This window comes from Leptosomus discolor, chromosome 22 (assembly GCF_034619465.1).
Source record: "Leptosomus discolor isolate bLepDis1 chromosome 22, bLepDis1.hap2, whole genome shotgun sequence".
NCBI lineage: Eukaryota > Metazoa > Chordata > Aves > Leptosomiformes > Leptosomidae > Leptosomus > Leptosomus discolor.
Genome location: NC_141412.1, coordinates 4,839,536 through 4,851,262, shown reverse-complemented (window position 1 = coordinate 4,851,262; position 11,727 = coordinate 4,839,536). Strand labels below are relative to the sequence as shown.

The window sequence follows — 11,727 nt, the reverse complement described above, 5'->3', positions numbered from 1 at the left end:
GACGTGTAGCTGCGAATCATGTGCACGCTGTGCTTGTTGCTGCGATTGAGCAAGTAAACTTGAGAATTACGCTGGTTTCGGAGGAGGCTTCGGCAGGCTGCGTAGAAGCTGTGCTGCTGTCAGTTTCTTAATGTGGCTTTTCCTCTTCCAGGCTCAAGACAAAATCAAATTCCTCTGCGATGAAAAGGTAAGGAAGAAAAAGCCGTAAGTGGAACGTCCAGGTTCTCTGAGCGAGGGCTGCCTCTCAGAGGGAACGGCCCCGAGAAGGTTCTTACCTTGGGTCAGTGGCTGGATGGAAAGACGTTGTCTTGTGAAGAGCATCATGTTCTTTAGGGGCCCTCCGTCTGCTTTATGTGCCAGGTGGTGAGCCTTGATTTCAGAAAGGGGGATGAACCGTTTTGTCATGCGCACAAACTGGACATCCACCTGGGAAGGGACGGGCAGGAAAGGGGCGTGGTTGGAGAAGGATGTAACCTCCAGATGTCACCTAAGATCTTTGGGGGGATAAAGATTTCGAACTGAAGCAAATGACTGATGTGTACCACCTTATAATGGTATGGAAGCTTTTCCTTGCTGAAGGGCAGAAGGACTTTCAGATAGTTCTGGCAGGTGATTTGTTTACACGAATCTTAGCGCTGTGCACTAGCAACATACATTCATGTTGTCACAGACAATCCGAAATTAAGATGCGGGAGGTAACCAGCCTGTGAACAGTCACTGCCCCGTAATTTAGCGTGCCTCAAAGCTACAGCTTTGTTTGCTGTAGACTGAGAGTAGTACTTAAAGATGTTTGTCCTCTTTCCTAACCCAGAATTCTGCCATGTGTGGAGGTTAGCTCTGCATCCCAGCAAGATCTGAAAATTTAGGGAGATAGATTTTGGCAGCCTTCTGGAAGCGATAGGGGAAAAGGCAGGGAAAACAGTCAGGATTGGATTTTCTCTTGGGAGAGAAAAAGGCAGCTAGGCCAGGACAGAAGCTTAGGAAGATGTGCAGTATGATGCGAAGAGGCTTCTACCTTCACTCGGCTTGCACACAGAGCTCGACACAGCTGTTTCTTACTTAGTTTACTACATTACCATGGACCATTTGGGGTTCTCTTTTCTGCTGGAGGAATCATAATGAGGATCCTTCTGATCAAACTGTGTGTGATCAGGGTATGCCTCCTTTACGATCTGAAGCAGAAGGGGAGAAGAATGCAAGACAAGTTCCCATCAGTTAAAAACTACTGTCAGCAAAGGGTTCGAACTGCCCTTGAGCAAGCTGTGGCTGGACATAAGGAATAATCCTGGTGCAAAAACCTCACTTTCCCTAACTCCGTTCTAATGGCGAGATACAGTTCCTTGCTTCACATTTCTTGGTTCGAAGCACTGCAGAACTGTACGGCTGTCAAAGCATCATCATCACCTCTTTGGAGAGCAATGTGGAAGGAGCACACGCAACAGAGGAAGACTGGGTAGATGATTATAGTCTTTGTGACAAGTTCTCCTCTTAAAGACAAAGCTTTTCTGTGCCCCAGGTTTTACACTACTGCCTTGCAGGCTCCACTGACTAGAACTGAGTGAATCAGATTTTAATCGGAGTGTAGAACAACACTTGGCTGGAGGAGCTCTGAAACGTCAGCAGGAAAAGAGCAGTTTGGTTCCATTTCTGTGGGGGAAGCGGCCCGAGTCAGCCCTGCTGTGATAGGTACCGTTGAGCTGAGAGGCCCTAGGCTCATTCGCTGCTCTGACTGGACGACTTCTGCACTCCTCTGGTGCCGAGACAGAAGTGGGGCAAATGAGGTGTTTGATAACCCATTGCTTATTACTCCCCGCCCCCTAAAACACCGAACAAGAAAGAGGCGCTCACCTTGACAATGCCGACAATGCCAGGCTCTTTACAGTTACTGTGGTAGAAAAAGGCCTGCTGCCCAAGTTTCATGGCTCTCAGGAAATTCCTTGCCTGTTGGGTGTAAACGAGAGACTCTGAGCTGTTTGTATCAAGCCCTCAGGGTTTCAGTGTAAGCAGCTAGCAACAAGAACTAACATCAAGAGGTGTACGTGCTTCAGAGCTACTCGGATAAGGTGTCCTGCAGTTGTCGTACAGATGTTTTGTGAGGCACTGACACGAAGCAAGAACGAAGCTAAAGAGCAAGATGCTGTTGGCTAGAAAGAGTGTGGGAATTCAACAGCTCAGCCACCCTAGTTCAGACAGCAGAAGACTTAAGCTGTCAGCAAAGAAGCAGCAGAGCAGATCATATACACAGGGGGGAAGCATATATAGCAGGGGGATCATATACAGTAGGGGAAGCAGGCGTGGATTTCCTTTGCAGGGAGGCCTAGAACACTACACACTGACACGTCACAGCATTTGGGCAAGTACAGCCTTGCTAAAAGGTGTTAAAGGAAATAAAGGCTGGTCCAAACTAAAGACCAAGCTAAAGAAAACCTGGGTGATTTGACAGAATATTACCCAGTCTGAAACTACCTTTGACCTAGAGGCAAGTAAGCAGGAGTTTTGACTCCTGACAAAATGTACCTGTAAAAACAGGCCGAGTGCCTCAAAGGGAAATCCTCCGGCAAAGGGAACAAGTTAGCTGCAGGGAGAGCCGCCTTTTTTCTAGTGACTCCATCTTTGACACGTGCTCCTTACCTGGTAGTTTCTCACTCCATCCCAAAAGGTTGTCTGATTGGGCTGAGCTTTCAAGTCATCAATGCTGAACTGCCAAATGGAATGAAAATACAGGTTAAGTTCGGGAGGCAGTCTGATCTTTGTTGTCTCATTGTCCCTAAACATTTGTTCCTAGTACCTCCTTCCATTATAGTACAAACTTGACACAGTAATTTTGGTTCCCACAGGGGCTAGAGAAAAGCCTTCACAAAGGAGGGACACTGCAGCAGTGTAAAGGCAGAGTCTGAACTAGCTGCTGCCCCTCCTACCAACAGCTGAGCATCCCGAGGACCCGATTTCCTCTTTTACTACAAGTACCAAACGCAAGGTTGTCACCCTGGAAGAGAACAACATTAGGTCTTTCTATTTCCAGGAAGACAAAAGGTTTTTGAGAAGACACAATAAGGTTAATACTGCAAACAATCCGAATTGTCCGGTCCTGTCACTCGGCATTCAGGCACTCGTGCTCTGGATAGCACTGAAACCCCTTCTGTGCTTGGCGGGCTAAGGATGGGCGTCGGTGCTTACTTTCACGTCCACTCCCTTCTCGAGCCTGCTCTCCGGTTCTGACTTCAGCAGCCAGTGACAATACGTTATCTTGCTTTCCTCCCCACCGGAGTCGGATTCTTTTGTCTTCTTCCAGTTCTTCCATCCTGACTTGGAACTCCCAGCTGGAGGTTTTGTGGACTTCTCTTCTTCCTCCTTATCTGGAGCCTCCTCCTCAGTTTTGGCAATTTTAGCATCAGGCTCTTTTTTATCTTAAAAGAAACAATAGAGACATTCAGATACAACATATTTTGTTTCCAGTAATGTTTCCAGACTGGTGCTGAAACATTTTTAGTCATCCAAGCTGGATTCACATACTGGTATTTGACTGCAGCAGTTGGGTGCACCCTAGATGCTGTGGGCAAGGCAGTAGCATCATGCACCAGTGTTTCTGAGTATTTCTAGATTGCATCTGAGATAAGGATGCATTTTTAGTGTGTCGTGTGCACCAATGTAGTTTAATAGTTCAATAATAGTTAATCACAAAAAAGCCAGGATAGACCATGCTGCTCACATGAAGTGTAGCTGATTTTTTTTTTAATTAATGGCCGAGAAACCAGCTGCAGGCCACAAAGTTGGTTTAGCCGAGTCTGGTGAATAACAGGAAAATTCTGCTGCAAAGCAAGCTATTTCAGTTACTGCAGTAGCCGGGAACCTTAGATTAAGTCTCCACTGCGCTGCCTGATCAGAGGGGGTCTATATCCCTGCTTGTCCAGGACCCAGACAGCAAAAACCAGTTAGTAAGCGATTAAAGGGTAAGAAGGTGGTTATTTGCTGGAGTCAGTTAAGCAGGTGAGTGGCATGGATGAGGCTACCTGGGTAGTTTTTTCATCTCATGCCTTAAACATCACCTGACATGGCCTCAGGTGCAAGGTTTTTGCTTTTTGGTTTTTTGCTGCTGGTACCACATCAGCTTCCTGCACTGCACCGGGTATACTTTGACTGGCCATGTCTAACACACAGGATGCGAGAGCTCTTCATAAATGGGCATAAGTTACATTTCTTAACTACCTTGTGCTGAGAATAGCACCATTGTCCCTCTTGTGTATCTAGCAGACTTGTCTCGGTCACACATGGATGCTCAGCCCATTTTTACAGAGGAAATGCTGTCTGTAAGGCATGTGGCTTTGAAAGACAGACTGTTAAGATGACTGTCTGTACTTTCACTATAGCTTGGAACCTCCACTGAGAGATGCTAAATTAGTTAGGATGTCAGCACAGACCTGCTACTGCTCCTTTGTCCCTCTTTCTGCTTGGCCAAGGCATCTCTGGTCTCTTTGAATTATCTTCTCTTCACTGAGAAGCACCTGCTGCGTGAGAGAAGAAGAAAGAATTACTGCCTATTCAGGCAAGCTGAAAAACGTGGCGCTATCCGAAACAGAGAGCAGCAGAAGCTGTACAGTAAGTGGAGAGTAAATAAATTTCCTTCCTTGAGCTCAGCCATTTCCTCAATCAGTGCAAACGCTGGCACTGGTTGGGGACCACACCCCTGGCGCGCCGGAGGCAGGCGGGCAGGCCCTCCGCAGCCCTGCTCTGACGGACACCAGCAGAAGGGCTGCTTTGCTCCGCGCTGGCGCAGCTGTCGGAGGAAAGTCCCGAAGGTGCTGGGCCTCAGCGCGGCCCCTCTCCGCGCTGCCCAGGGAGCTGCGCGTCCGGGGAAGGGAGAACGGCCAGAGCTCAGCCCAGCCTCGCACCGGGGGTGTCCGGCTCAGCTTGTTGCTCACCGAGATCACGCTCGCCAAGTGGCTTCGGGAAAGGGAGCGAGTTGGCTGGTCCAACCCCTGCCCCCTTCTGCCAGCGGCCCGTTAGAAGTTATGTGGCGCCGAGCTGGCCTGCTTTCTGCCGGGGCGGGTGGCATCAACTTTTCCACCTCCCGTGCCAAGCTTGTCCCCTCCCTCCCGCCCACCCCGGGCTCCCCCTCACCGGCTCCGGCCGCAGCAGCCCCCTCGCCTCGCCGCGGGGAGCAGGAAGGATGCTCTCGCCCCGCAGGAGGAGGAAACACGCCGCCCCCCGCCCGGCTGCAGTCGGAAGTGGGAGACCGTTATGCAAAAACCAGGCATGGCCGGCGGGCTCGCCTCCTTCCCCGCAGCCACCGCGCCGGCGGGAGGCGCCCACGCCGGACTACAGCTCCCAGCCTGCCCCGCCGGCCGCGCCGCCGCCCGCCGCCGCCGCCTCCCGCCCGCCCCGCCATGGCTTGGCGAGGAGCCCCCCGCGTCGCCGCCCGCCTCCTGCTGCCGCCGCGGCGCCCGGCGGGCCGGCGGGGCATCGCCTCCTGCATCGACCGTAAGGCTCCGCCGCCGCCGCCGGGCGAGCGGGGCGGCGGAACCCCGGCCCCCGCGCCTGCCCGTGGGACGGGGTCGGGGGCCGAGCCGGGCGCGGGGGTCCCCGCCCCGCGGACCCCTCGGTGGCGGAGGGAGGGAGGGAGGGAGGGAGGGAGGGAGGCGGTCTCGGGCGAAGGCTGCAAGCGGCTCGGTGAGCTGGGGCCGCCCGGAGGGAGACGTCGCTGCTCCAGCACCGGCCGGGCGCAGGGCGACGCGGCCCCGGCCGTCCCGACGGCCAGCAGGGGCGGAGAGCGCCTTCCCCTGCCCTCGACCTTTGCTGGATGCCCGCGGGTTTCCAGGCTTGGCTGCGAATCAAAGCCTATCGCAAAAAGAGGTGTCACTTCTTCGAGGTCCCAGCGCCGTGTCCGTGTGTTCCTGCGGCGCAGACCCAGCGGGGGGGGTGGGGGGGTGGGCAGCTGCCGTGGGCCGCGCTGCCCCTGTCCCGGTGGCGCAGCGCAGAGCTGGGACCTTGGGTTTGGTTGGTGCTAAGCCAGCCCCCTCCCAAAGCCCGCCACCCTCTGTCTGCGCAGCTGGTGGCAGCCCCAAGGAAGAGAAGTGGTCTCTGCAGCAGAGCCCCTGAACTGTTTGTGTGGGTTGAGGGACGCTTTGAAGTTGTTTGGGTGTAGGAGAGGTGGTGGTGCTTGCTTTCCCGCAACAGACGCGTATTCTGATCTCTTCCCGCTCTTCTAGCATCCGCCGGCCTGACTGAGGAGCAGAAGGAGTTCCAAAAGGTTGCCCTTGATTTTGCTGCCAATGAGATGGCTCCTCACATGGCTGAGTGGGATGAAAAGGTATGGATGACAGCCTCGGAAGGGTTGTCCTGTGCACTTTTTCCTCCCTTAGGTTGTATGATCCTTGGGTCTCATCAGAGGGTTTCCTGCGATAGCTCCTTGGTGTTGTGATGCCGTCTGTAGAGATTTTCTTTGAAGCTGCTGTTGTAGCTGGGGTGGGAAGCCATCAGAAATTCCTTGAAGCTTTCCTAGCCAGGCTATTCACTCATCTGAAAACCTGAATTTACTCCTGAAGATGGTAGGTATCTGTCTAGGTAGCTGCCTCTTCTTTAACCCACCCAATGAACTTAAACTCTGCAGGAGTTTGGGACGAGACTTGGTAGCCCGGGTGTACCAGAAAGAAAAGACTGAATATTGAGATTGAATTGATAGTGAATACTCATTTGGGATGCCTCTGCCTGTCCCAATAGGAAATATTCCCTGTGGAAACAATGCGGAAGGCAGCCCAGCTGGGATTCGGTGGGATCTATGTGAAACCAGACGTCGGTGGCTCTGGATTGTCACGCCTTGATACCTCTGTAATTTTCGAAGCTTTATCAACAGGATGTACCAGCACCACTGCTTACATGAGCATCCACAAGTGAGTGTGGCGGCGGAGCGGTGGATGGTGTCAGCCTGGCTGAAACCCCCATTTTTTCTGTGGGCTCTAAATCCAGCTGGAGGCAGCTCTCTTGGTGCTGCTTATTATTTAAAGTTGGGACCCCAAGTAGTCCCTGTGAGGATCTCTTGGGGGCCATAAACAGGCTACAAAAACTGAGATGCCACCAAGAAGTAATTTTAGCTTTGTGGCATGCAAAATGGGATTAAGTCCTGGATTTTGTTCCCTGCTCTTGCACTTCAGCTGTCTATAGATAGTAACCTGCCTGGAAAAAGCCTCTGTGCTGTGGTCGTGCTATGACAGAGCCCAGAGGCACCAGCTGATACCGGGGCCCTGTCCTGCTTGCACAGACACGTTCAGTGACAGGCTGGCTTTGCACAGAGAGATGGAGTGATGATGCCTCCTCCTCCCAGGTGCAGTTTTCTGTGGAGACAGTAGGGCTTAGCGCTGGGGGGAACGCCGAGGCTGTTAAATAGGAACCTGCTGTTCCGCAAGGCCGTGGCGAATGGAAGGCAATCGTCTTCCTCCCGGCTTCTGTGGCACCTAATTTTGTTCTGTTTTGAGGCGGAGCAATACGCTTTCAAGCCTCGGTGCTTTCGACTGAACCCCGTGGAGCTTTGCTCTTCAGTTCAGCCAGGGGTGGTCTTGTATGACCCGCCTTCCTCCCAGGGCTGTGTTCACACACTGTAATGCTGCTCCTTCTCTCCTGCTCCAGCATGTGTGTTTGGATGATCGACACCTTTGGCAATGAGGAACAGAGGCGCAGGTTCTGCCCATCACTCTGTAGCATGGAAAAATTTGCTTCTTACTGCCTCACTGAGCCAGGTGGGCATCCTCACGCAAGAAATCTTCTCCTGTCCCTCTTTCCTAGCGTAGTGTAACTGGACATGGACATTGCACAGGGCTGGAGGTGAAGAGTTTCTTTTCCTGTTCATTTGGGCAATCCCCGGGAAGTTGGGATGGGGCAGATGGTGATTGCTGAGGTGCTCGTGGTACAAACCCGATCACCGGGACAGTTTGTAGGCTCTGGACCTGCTGCTTCACTGGCTGCTTCCTTACCTCTCGAATAGGAAGCGGAAGTGATGCGGCTTCCCTGCTGACCTCAGCTCAGAGGAAAGGGGACACCTACGTCCTGAATGGCTCCAAGGTACCTCTTTGCTCCTCCTAAAGCTGCTGGATGGCATCGCATGCACAAGGGGGCCCGGGTCTCACTGTCCTTTCCATTTCCTACTGTCTCCTCGTCTCTGTGTATTCTCCCGAGGCAGGACACGCTGTGCAGAGCATTCACCAGAGCTTACTACAGTTGGGTCCCTGAATACCTCCTGGCCGTGGGGTCTTTGCCCCTCTGTCTTTGTACCCCAGCTGCTGCAGGCTCAGGGTTAGCATGTGGAAGCCGCTCCTTTCTCCCTGTGCCCTTCTGCAGGCCTTCATCAGTGGCGGAGGTGACACCGACTTGTACGTGGTCATGTGTCGCACAGGAGGCCCAGGCCCCAAGGGCATCTCCTGCCTGGTGCTGGAGAAGGAGACACCGGGGCTCAGCTTTGGCAAGAAGGAGAAGAAGGTAAGAGGCTTGGGTTTTACTTCCTGGTGCTTGAGGGAAGTGCAGGACAGAGACGAGCTCGTCTGCGCGAAGCGTTAGGGATCTCTTCTCGGATGTGAAATGGGGTCAGCCCGGTGTGGTTTTTCCAAGCCAAGTCCAGCTCTGGTGAAGCTTGTGCAATGTCCTCCCTTTGGTTAAGTGAAGGATTTTCATCTCGGTTCGTTGGATCTGTGCCTCTTCTCAAATACATGCCTTCCGGTTTCCACCTCGGCACGCTGAGGCCAAACCACGTAGACCACAGGCGCTCTGTGGCAGCTCGGCAATGGGACCGAGGGGTTGAGAGCAGGCTGGGCAGTTCTCTGCTGGGAGCTGGAGGTGTGCTGCTCCTCAGGCAGTCTGGAAGGTGCTCTGCTTTTCCCAGGTGGGCTGGAATTCCCAGCCAACTCGGGCCGTGATCTTCGAGGATTGCGTTGTTCCTGTCAGCAACCGGCTGGGAGCTGAAGGGCAGGGCTTCAGCATTGCCATGAAGGGACTGAACGGAGGCAGGATAAACATTGGTAAGAGAGACAGCTGAGAGCCAGGGGAGGAGGGCAGGATCATCTTGTCCGCTGTCTGTGTTAGCTTCGTATTCACGCTGTGTCCTTGGCTTCTCCCACCAGCTTCTTGTTCGTTAGGAGCCGCTCATGCCTCTGTTCTTCTGGCTCAGGAACACCTCACTGTCCGGAAACAGTTTGGAGAACCCCTGGCCAACAATCAGGTAACCTCTCCACCAGATCTGCGCTCCCAGAGCTCTGCTCTTTCTGATCCTGGCTAAACAAGCAGCCAGAGGTGCCGTCGCTCACTTCACAGGGTCTTCCCTGGAGAAGTCAGAAACTTTTCCTGAGTAAGAAAGCAGCGTGTCAGGCCTGAGACCTGCCTGAAGGTAGTGGGGATGTGGTTCAGGCCCCCGGCCCCTCCAAGGGCGCTGACCTAATTTTTCCTCTCGTGCTGTCTGCTGGCAGTACCTGCAGTTCGGGCTGGCGGAGATGGCAACGCGCCTGGTGGCAGCGCGGCTGATGGTTCGCAACGCAGCGCGGGCACTGCAGGAGGGACGGGAGGACGCGGCCGTGCTGTGCTCCATGGCCAAGCTCTTTGCTACCGATGAGTGCTTTGCGGTAGGTTTGGTGTCGTCACTGGAAGCTCGGAGGCCCCTCCTGGTGCCCAGGATGCCAGAAAGAAGTTTGACACTGTAGCGACCCAGTCCCATTCACTGAGGCAGAAGCCCCATTTCAGGACCAGGATGTTTTACGAGACAGAATTCTGCAGCCTGTGGACGCAGGCCTCCTGGCTTCTCGTGCTTTCTACACTGCTGTCTAGGGGACCAAGCAGGCAGACAGGACGGGGAGTAGGGCATTTTTATTTTCAAAGGATAATATGCATGTTGCAGGCTGATCATTCCTAGGTAGCAAGTGGTCTTTCCTAGCAAGTGGTCTTTCCTAGACCACTGGGAAATAAAATGCTATCACAACATGTCCCTGAAAAGAGAAAGCAGGAAGGCAGAAAAAGAAAGGAAAAGGATCACTGTCATTTAGAAGCTACCCTGCTTTCTTAGCACTCTGCGTTTTTGCTCTTCATTATGTTTTATGTCCCAAGTTGACAGGTCATGATGCATGGAGTCATGTTTCAGTAGAAACCAGAGAGCCCTGAGCAGCTTCCTCGCCTGGCTGACCGCTAGATGGTGATCTGGCGTTTTGCTCTTTGCATCAGTAGCACCGTGGAAATGCAGCAAAATCTGCCTTAGCCAAGTGAAGCATTTCCTGGGTGTTTCTGTGCTGTCATGTTCACGTCAACACACCATTGCCGTGAAACAGCACGTAGGGAACATGATCGCACTGAGGGCAGCCCTGATGGGGACTGCGAGTGCCTTGCTGTCACGCCAGCCTTTGTTAAGAGATGAGATTAGGTGACCAGAAAAAAAATAAGAGCCCAGGTTCCTGGGTTCTTACCGAGCTTCTGTCACTGACTTGTCCTCCACACCACACAAGTCACTTGACCAGCGATGCTGTCTTCTCAGATCTGTAACCAGGCTCTGCAGATGCATGGGGGCTACGGCTACCTGAAGGATTACGCTGTGCAGCAGTTTGTGCGAGACATCAGAGTCCACCAGATCCTGGAAGGTAAAAGACACTCTTACTATCAGTGACTTGGGAGTGAAGCCAGGAGAGAACAGACCCTCTGGAGGCCCCCGCTTTCCCACATGACTCTCTGACTCTGGGTTTCGGAATCCCATTTTGCTCTGAGCATGTGGTGTCCCTGGGTGTCACGTGTGTGAATCCCCTGGCCAAGAGCTCTTGGTGTATTGGAGCAGTTACTGTGTATTTTAAGAGTCTTGGAGCAGGGGGAGGTGCCCCGTTGTCCTGCTCGTGGTGCCTCTGACCGGTTTCATCCCATTACTCCTACAGACACGTGCTGACGCTCCCTAACAATTCCTTTCCTGTGATTGTGGTCTACGCTCTGACATTGTGCCTCTAACAGCGTCTGGCCTTTTCTAATCTTGGTTAGGTCTCCTAACCATTTTGTTTTCCCTCCTTTGAAATCCCTTCATCTACAGCTGGGGTACCTGATAGGGGTACCTGATAAGGGACATACTCTTTCCAACACCGAGTGGGTCTACAGTCTGTCTGCGTGCTGTATGTGTGTTAAATAGTAAAGCAGAGAACTCGGGTGTTGGTGTATATCCAATTCTGCTTGGTGCCCACATCCTCTCAATGCCCCGATAAAAAGCAGCAGCAGCAGCTACCCCTCTGAAGCGCCTCCCGAGCAATGTGCTGGCACTTGGCAGTTGTATTTTGGCCCAACACTGCCTCAATGCCACCTCAATTCTGGGAAGAGCTTTTCGGTGCTGTAGACTGCAGATCAGGGAAGAATTCTCTTTGCCTTCCTTGGGGGCAGAATTGTACCGTCTCTTAATTGTCTTTTGCACCCTTGTCCTGCTGCAGGTACCAATGAGGTGATGCGGATGATTGTGGCCAGGAATCTGCTGCAGGGCTGAAGCCAGGCTCTAATCTCCAGCCTTAAAATGCCTTCGTCTGTTACAGCTTGGACTGTTTCCCTCCCCTGTTCACCAGCTCCCTCCCCGGGAATGGAGAGGGGGATAGCCCAGTGGAAACAGCCTTGCTGCCTTATACAGCCCGGGAGCACAGCTGGACGCCACCCACATGCTGCCACAGCTGCTCGCTGTGCCTGGCAGTGCTGCTGTTACTGGGCTCGTATTGTGCAGCCTGAAGATAGAAATCACAGTTT

General features: G+C 53.1%; 2 protein-coding genes across 2 annotated transcripts; one reads left to right on the top strand and one right to left on the bottom strand.

Moving 5' to 3' along the window:
- On the bottom strand, nt 1-5,170 carry THYN1 (thymocyte nuclear protein 1). The gene is made up of 8 exons (XM_086476925.1): nt 5,119-5,170; nt 4,419-4,505; nt 3,178-3,407; nt 2,632-2,700; nt 1,849-1,941; nt 1,077-1,172; nt 276-426; nt 1-174 (listed from the first exon to the last, which is right to left on the bottom strand). Exons 2-8 carry the CDS (start codon nt 4,459-4,461, stop codon nt 128-130), a joined length of 729 nt encoding a protein of 242 aa, XP_086333051.1. The 5' UTR covers nt 4,462-4,505; nt 5,119-5,170; the 3' UTR covers nt 1-127.
- A 214-nt stretch (nt 5,171-5,384) lies between these two features.
- Nucleotides 5,385-11,498, top strand: ACAD8 (acyl-CoA dehydrogenase family member 8). Its single transcript, XM_086476935.1, has 11 exons — nt 5,385-5,478; nt 6,207-6,307; nt 6,718-6,887; nt 7,621-7,730; nt 7,976-8,052; nt 8,329-8,466; nt 8,867-9,002; nt 9,105-9,202; nt 9,447-9,599; nt 10,499-10,601; nt 11,424-11,498. Exons 1-11 carry the CDS (start codon nt 5,385-5,387, stop codon nt 11,474-11,476), a joined length of 1,233 nt encoding a protein of 410 aa, XP_086333061.1. The 3' UTR covers nt 11,477-11,498.
- The last annotated feature ends 229 nt before the right edge of the window (nt 11,499-11,727 follow it).